Below are 6,651 nucleotides of genomic sequence, written 5' to 3'. Positions count from 1 at the left end.
ATCACAAAGGAATGACATACGGAAATTGATGAAACAAGTCACCTTGAATTTTTCCGAGCTCACGAGTCGAAAGACGAGGGTGTCATCGACCTTAAGGCTATGCCTTTCTGCAAAGTTTTTCCACCCGCCGCTAAGTCCATCCCTAGAGACAAGGTAGTTTGCATTGTAACTCCGTCCTTCTTCATCTTCTAGGGTCATCAGAGTGTCTTTCTCCGGAAGATGCTCTTTGCAAAATTTACACGGGATACCCTAGGGGAGGAACAACGAGAAATTCAAATACGGAGGTACCAAAAAAGTAAGCTAACGAACCTCCAAAAAATAAACCTACAAGCCAGAAACCCCTATCGACATGTGAGGGTTGCATAAGCTTGATGAAGCTTGCTCCTCTTCCTGCCAATTTCTTCATTACCTCCAAAGCTCTTTCGAAAGCAGAGCCACGTATGTCATGGGAGCTGTAATTCATTTGAAGATTCAGGTGCGTGAGTCAAACACACTCGAGATCTTTTATTTTAAAGCACTCTACTCAGATGAAATACCTTGCATATTTCTGGCGGTGGCCATCAGCGTCAGGTGCCTGTCAAACCAAAACATGTGCTTAGTTTGACATACATATTAATCTGGTTGGAAACATTTGTTCTGTTTTATATATGAACCTGTAATTCTTTCAAGCTTTGAATGAAGAAAATGTCTTAAATCAAGAAATTTTAAATGATCCATGTAGGACCTTACCGTCGGATAATAACCATCATCTTTGTTTCTCTCGCTCTCGCTCTCACCATTACTAATGTTAATGTTGTCGCTGTTAAGAAACTCTGGTTTACGCCACATCTTGCTCTTAGCCGACTTGGCGCGTGCTGGCCTCCGTCGAGATCTTCTGTTCGAAGATTCGGTTGTGAGTCAAACACACCAGAGGTCTTTTATTTTTATGACACTCCACTCATAAAAAAATCAACGAGATGGAAGTACCTTGCACATTTCTTTGGGTGGCCATCAATGTTGGATGCCTGTCAAATCAAAACATGTTCTTAGTTTGACATACATATTAACCTGTACTTACGAACATTTGTTTTCTTATCATTTCACGAAATGAGTCTGATATATAATGACCTTACCATCGGATCATAATCACCATCTTTGTTTCCCTCGGTCACGCTCCCACTACTGCTAATGTCGAGGTTTTCATCGTAAACAAACTCCGGTGTACGCCACATATTACTCTTGACAGACTTGGCGCGTACCAGCCTACCTGTCTTCCTCTGTAACACAAGTACACAAATTACTTCATAAAAATTAATCTGCTTACAAACAACTGTGATCAAGATTTGAATGACAAAAGGCTTAAATCAAGCAATTTAAAATGGTCCATATATGACCATACCGTAGGATTATAATCAACATCTTTGTTTCCCTCGCTATCGCTCTCACTACTGCTACTAATGTTGATGTTGTCGCCGTAAACAAACTCCGGGTTACACCACGTCTTGCTCTTAGCAGACTTGGCGCGTGTCGGCCTCCCTCTCTTCCCCTGTAACACAAGTACACAATCTACTTCTTAAACAGACATGATATACGGACATGTGTTTCTTTCAAGCGTTGAATACAAAAATGCCTCGATGAACAAAATTTCGGTATCCCGTTCTTACCATTGGCGCAAAATTATCACCCTTGTCACTCTTGGAATCTGCCAGCCGCGTTCTCTTCACCTATCAAGATAACCAGTGAAAGTAGAGCATCAAACTCGAGATCTACTTATCTATGCGGCTGAAGGTAAAAGATTGATCACCCGCAGAAAAGAAGAAGGTAAAAGATTTGATAACCCGAGCTTAAGTATTGTGAGTTCAGATATACGACTAGAAGCTCTGTTTACAAGAGCAAACACAAGAATGTATTTCGGGAGTGTATCAACTTAGTTTCTTCGTCTTGGGTTTATGTGCACACACTTTAACCCGCCCGCCAGGACGCTTTGGCTGCTCATCATCCGGCCTCACGACCTGCCACAAATGAAGTTTAGATTGATCAAGAAGCCGTGCGCTTATACATACATATAAGTTACAAAATCATGACTATTTAATCTGAAGAAAACACTTACTCTGAGAGGGACAAAGTCGACCTCGCTCTCTGGATCACCGCATTTGTCAGCCGCCATGGGGTGTTGGCCAGCAATAGTGGTGAGCGCAAGCTCCTCCTCCTACGATCATAAAAAAAAATTGTCATCATTTGGTCGCAAAAAATCGGGCCTCACGTCCTCACGATGAGGTTAATTAGACCAGTCAAGAAGTCACGCACTTATTCGTTACAAAATCATGAATCTAGTTTTTTTTTGCTGGGAAAATCAAGATTCTATTTAATCTGAAGTACAGCAGGCGAACACTTACACTGAGAGGTACATAGTCGACCTCGCCCTCTGGATCATCGCATCCATCAACCCCCATATTCTGTTGGTCAGCGATAATAGCGAGCGTGAGCCCCTTGTCCTGCGGTCGTAAAAACTCTTTTTGTTGCTATTTCTTGGCAAGAATTTAAATTCAGAATAAAGATCCAAAACATTTTTTTCCAGATAATAAAGATCCAAAACATTGATGAGAGGAGAAGCGTCTGGCCTGATGAATAATTAACCATAAGTAAATAAAGGACAGGAAGGAGATAAGATAAAGGCATGGATGAATGGTACATACATGTTCATCGAATGAACTCCATGTATCGAAGACTATCATCGCCATGGCTCTGCCTGTGTTGGTGTTGGTGCTGCTGCTGCTGCTGCACAACGGAAGGAGGAAGAGAAAGACGGCAGTACTTAACGGAACGGAGCCAGCAATTGACCGTTGTGTGGCCGGCTAGAGTACGTGATTGACGCAAGTTTCGTTAGTTTACAAAAATCCAAAGCGTTCAAAAACTGTCCAAACGAGCTGAGAATCAGAGGATTAGTTTCCATCCCATGCGGCGGATATAGTACGTTTTTTTCAGAATTAATCAGAGGATCCTTCCTTTCCTTCCGTGCTTGTTGGCTGGTTCGTTACCGTTTGTGTCACCATCATATCAGACGTACCGTTGATTGATTCTTTTTCTTTTTTGCAAATACGGTTGATTGATTCAATAAGCTCCCGATTCAATTATTCACACTAGGCTGTCCCGGCACTTTTCAAGCATCTAACACGGATCAACAAATCGAGCCAAACCTGTCCGGATGTCCGGAATCGTACAAGCCAGCCCTAAGTCGAGGGAGCTTTCGGCAGGCATCTGCCATGTCGGACCCCGACACCCCGGACTACAAAAACCCCTCTCCGGCCATCCGGTTCTAGAACCCTCCACGCATTCACACCGGCTGATCGGCCTGCCACCTACCCACATTTACGGTAGCACGACGACCTAAAAGCCTACTCCGGCTTTAAAGCTGACATGCCTCATTCGCACAAATTCTATGTGCACACTCCTCATCCTCTCCCGCACATCCATCGGCCAACCCACACCACCATACCTCTGGCCGTCGTGATGGGCAAGGAGACGAAAGCCAAGAAGACCCAAGCGTGGTGGTTACTCGATGGTTACCACTCTGACCAGCCGCCAGGCTGGGACACTGGATCCAGGGGAGCTCTAGATCTAGACTGAGTCATCACTCCTGGTCGTCGGGTCCGTTGTCAGCCACAACCCCATCCATTGTCAAGGTGGAGCCGGTCTCCTCGGACCACGAGGAGCATAAGCCGACCTTGGTCATCGCAGCGGCGCGGACGACGAGTTTGCCATGTAGATGGAGGTGGTGCTGCAACCACCAAAGACTGGAGTAGAGTCTTACCTCCTCTCGGAGGGCCTGGACATGGGTAAATCCCTATCTCGTGTCTTACCATCTCAATCTGCCGCTCGCACCCCCTCCGAACAAATACGTCATCGCTTAATGGCACTGTTGGTCTCAACTCTCAAGAACACTGACAGTTGACGCATGAGGTAGGCGCAGTGCACGTGGAACTGTTGATCGGATTGGGATGGCTTCTTCAACCAAGATCAGTGGTATCGCGTTGCCGAGGCCTCTTCTTCAGCTCCCTCCGCTCCGCTTCCAAGAGGGTGGAGGGCAGCGGCGGCGCCGGGGGTCTTCCAGGAACTTCCCTGGAATACCCAAGATTTTCGGCTAAAAAAATTACTATGTATATTATACAGATTTGGCCCAGCCCAAACACTCCACGTTACGCACTGGACCAGACCGGCGTCTGGTTAGGCGCGCGAGCAGTCGAGCGCCCAGATTCAATCGATCCCCTCGCTGCCCCAATTCCCCTAACCTAGCTCTGCTGAAGGCGGCCGGCCCTCTCCTGCACCTCCGTGGCTCCGTCGAGGTCCGGCTCCGGCGCCCCGCGCCCGGCGGCCAGGCCAGGCATCTCAAGCCTCTCCGTCGCCCCTCCGGCCGGCCCTCTCCCTCCCCTGCCCTCACCCTCCGGCCCTCTGCTCCCGCCCAGCTCTGCCCTTTGCCCTTCACCTCTGCGCAGTACCTCTGCGGACTGCGGCTCAGGCACTCCGGCGACCGGCGGCCAGGCCTCCCCAGCGCGGCAGTGCCCTCCGGCAGTCCAAGTCCGTGCCATCCACATCTAGTTTAGCATCCAGCCATCTACCAAGGTATTCTTCCCTCTCTTTTCTAAACAAATCTGAAGATTTTTCAGTGATTGCTTGTAAATTGAAATTGAATTACTTAGTATTTACTATGTGACTCATTTGGTGATTACTATGTAACTTGAAATTGTTTTCAATGTTCAACAGTCCATGCCACATTGCCACTGATTTTACTCTGTTTATGTAATTGTGATGTGGATGAAAAGAAAGCATGTTAGCTATTTGAACTGTGGGACAAATCTTCAAAGGCAAGAAAGTTAACTTCTACATCCACACCAACTCCTATTTCTGAGGAGGTTGAGAGCAATCTGCAGCTAGCACTAGTACCAACACATGATGAAACTCCACAACCGGAGAGGGAGAGAGGCTCCCCGACCCCAATTATAGAAGATGATGAAGCGGTTGATGAAGATGATGAATCAATTCCCCAATTTGAAGCAGATTTGGCTGCTCTGGAACGTGATCCGAGCAAGCGACTCCCTATATCTTCATATCATGTCAATGACCAGGATAGAGTTAGAAGGAGATACATTGACTTGGGAGCTTGTCAACCAAAGGATCATAAGTTTGAAATTAGAGATTTTAGTGGACATTCTCGTCGCCTTTCTCCTACTTGGTTTAAAGATCATAAGTGGCTTGAGTACAGCATGGAAAAAGAGGCTGCTTTTTGCTTTGTTTGCTACTTGTTCAAGGATAAAACAAAAAGTCCCGGAGGAGATGCATTTGTGAATGGTGGGTTTAATAATTGGAACATGAAAGGAAGATTGAAGAGGCATATTGGAGCTGTTAGTAGTGCTCATGCTGAAGCTCAAGAAAAATATGATATGTTCACTACACCTACAACATCAATTAGGGAGTCTATTGCTTCAAACACCTCACAATACAAGGCTTTGTATAAACAGCGTTTGACATGGACACTCAAGTGTGTGAGATTTCTATTGAGCCAAGGCTTGGCATTTAGGGGGCATGATGAAAGTGAAGACTCGCTAAATAAAGGAAATTTCCTTGAGCTTCTAAATTGGCTAGCAGGAAACTTTGAAGAGGTTGACAGGGTTGTTCTCAAGAATGCTCCACAGAACTGCAAGATGACTCACCATGATATACAGCAAGAGGTGATAAAATGTTGTGCACAAGAGATTACTAAACTAGTCATTGAAGAACTTGACGGTGGTCATTTTGCAATACTTGCAAATGAGTCTAGTGATGTGTATCAGAATGAACAATTGGTTGTTTGCTTGCGTTATGTTGATAAGAAAGGAAGGGCGGTTGTAAGATTTCATGGTCTTGCTCATGTTGAAGATACCACCTCTTTGACACTAAAAGCTGCAATTCAGAAAATTCTTATGGACTACAATTTGACCTTTGCAATGGTTCGTGGGCAAGGATATGATGGAGCTAGTAATATGAGAGGCAATGTTAATGGCCTGAAAAAACTGATTATGGATGAGTCCCCTTCTGCCTACTATGTTCATTGTTTTGCCCATCAATTACAGTTAACTCTTGTTGCTGTTGCTAAGGAGAGTGGTGATTGTACTTGGTTCTTTCAGCAGCTTGCACACTTGTTAAATGCTCTTCGCGTCTGGCCCAGATGTGGCCTCGGCATCTGGCCCAAGGCCAGATGCCAGTGTCTTCGGCGTTTGGCCCCTGGCCTCCGCAAAACTCCTTTTGCACCAATTAAAGCCCCGTGGGCCATACCCCTTCGCTAAACCATATCATCCTATATGTCAATATTTACCTCCGAACCATTCCGGAGTTCCTCGTCATGTCCGTGACATCAATTTTATTGACATCTTCTTCTAACACTTGAGTAAAATTTTCCTTTCCATCATTTTCACGAAAGATATAAAAAAGATGAAGCATATGAGGCAACCTCAATTCCATTTTTTGTAGTTTTCTTTTATAGACTAAACTAATGATAAAACAAGAAACTAAAAGATTCAATTGCAAGATCTAAAGATATACTTTCAAGTGCAAACCTCCCCGGCAACGGTGCCAGAAAAGAGTTTCGTTGACGGGATGTGAGTGCCGCTTACCTAGCCTCCCCGACAACGGCGCGAG

At 45.5% G+C, this 6,651-nt stretch overlaps 1 protein-coding gene across 1 annotated transcript; it reads left to right on the top strand.

Moving 5' to 3' along the window:
* Positions 1-3,745: 3,745 nt before the first annotated feature.
* On the top strand, positions 3,746-6,299 carry LOC119329839 (zinc finger MYM-type protein 1-like). The gene is made up of 3 exons (XM_037602933.1): positions 3,746-3,815; positions 4,273-4,535; positions 4,812-6,299. Exons 1-3 carry the CDS (start codon positions 3,746-3,748, stop codon positions 6,297-6,299), a joined length of 1,821 nt encoding a protein of 606 aa, XP_037458830.1.
* The last annotated feature ends 352 nt before the right edge of the window (positions 6,300-6,651 follow it).

Source organism: Triticum dicoccoides, chromosome 7A (genome assembly GCF_002162155.2).
Source record: "Triticum dicoccoides isolate Atlit2015 ecotype Zavitan chromosome 7A, WEW_v2.0, whole genome shotgun sequence".
Classification (NCBI taxonomy): domain Eukaryota; kingdom Viridiplantae; phylum Streptophyta; class Magnoliopsida; order Poales; family Poaceae; genus Triticum; species Triticum dicoccoides.
This window is presented reverse-complemented; position numbering and strand designations above follow the sequence as displayed.

Bases quoted from the DNA above. Each gene is read 5' to 3' on its own strand.
- LOC119329839 (XM_037602933.1), top strand. From the start codon at position 3,746: ATGGAGGTGGTGCTGCAACCACCAAAGACTGGAGTAGAGTCTTACCTC. The intron at 3,816-4,272 runs GTAAATCCCTAT...CCCCTAACCTAG, and splicing joins CTCGGAGGGCCTGGACATGG to CTCTGCTGAAGGCGGCCGGC. The intron at 4,536-4,811 runs GTGCCCTCCGGC...AAAGCATGTTAG, and splicing joins CAGGCCTCCCCAGCGCGGCA to CTATTTGAACTGTGGGACAA.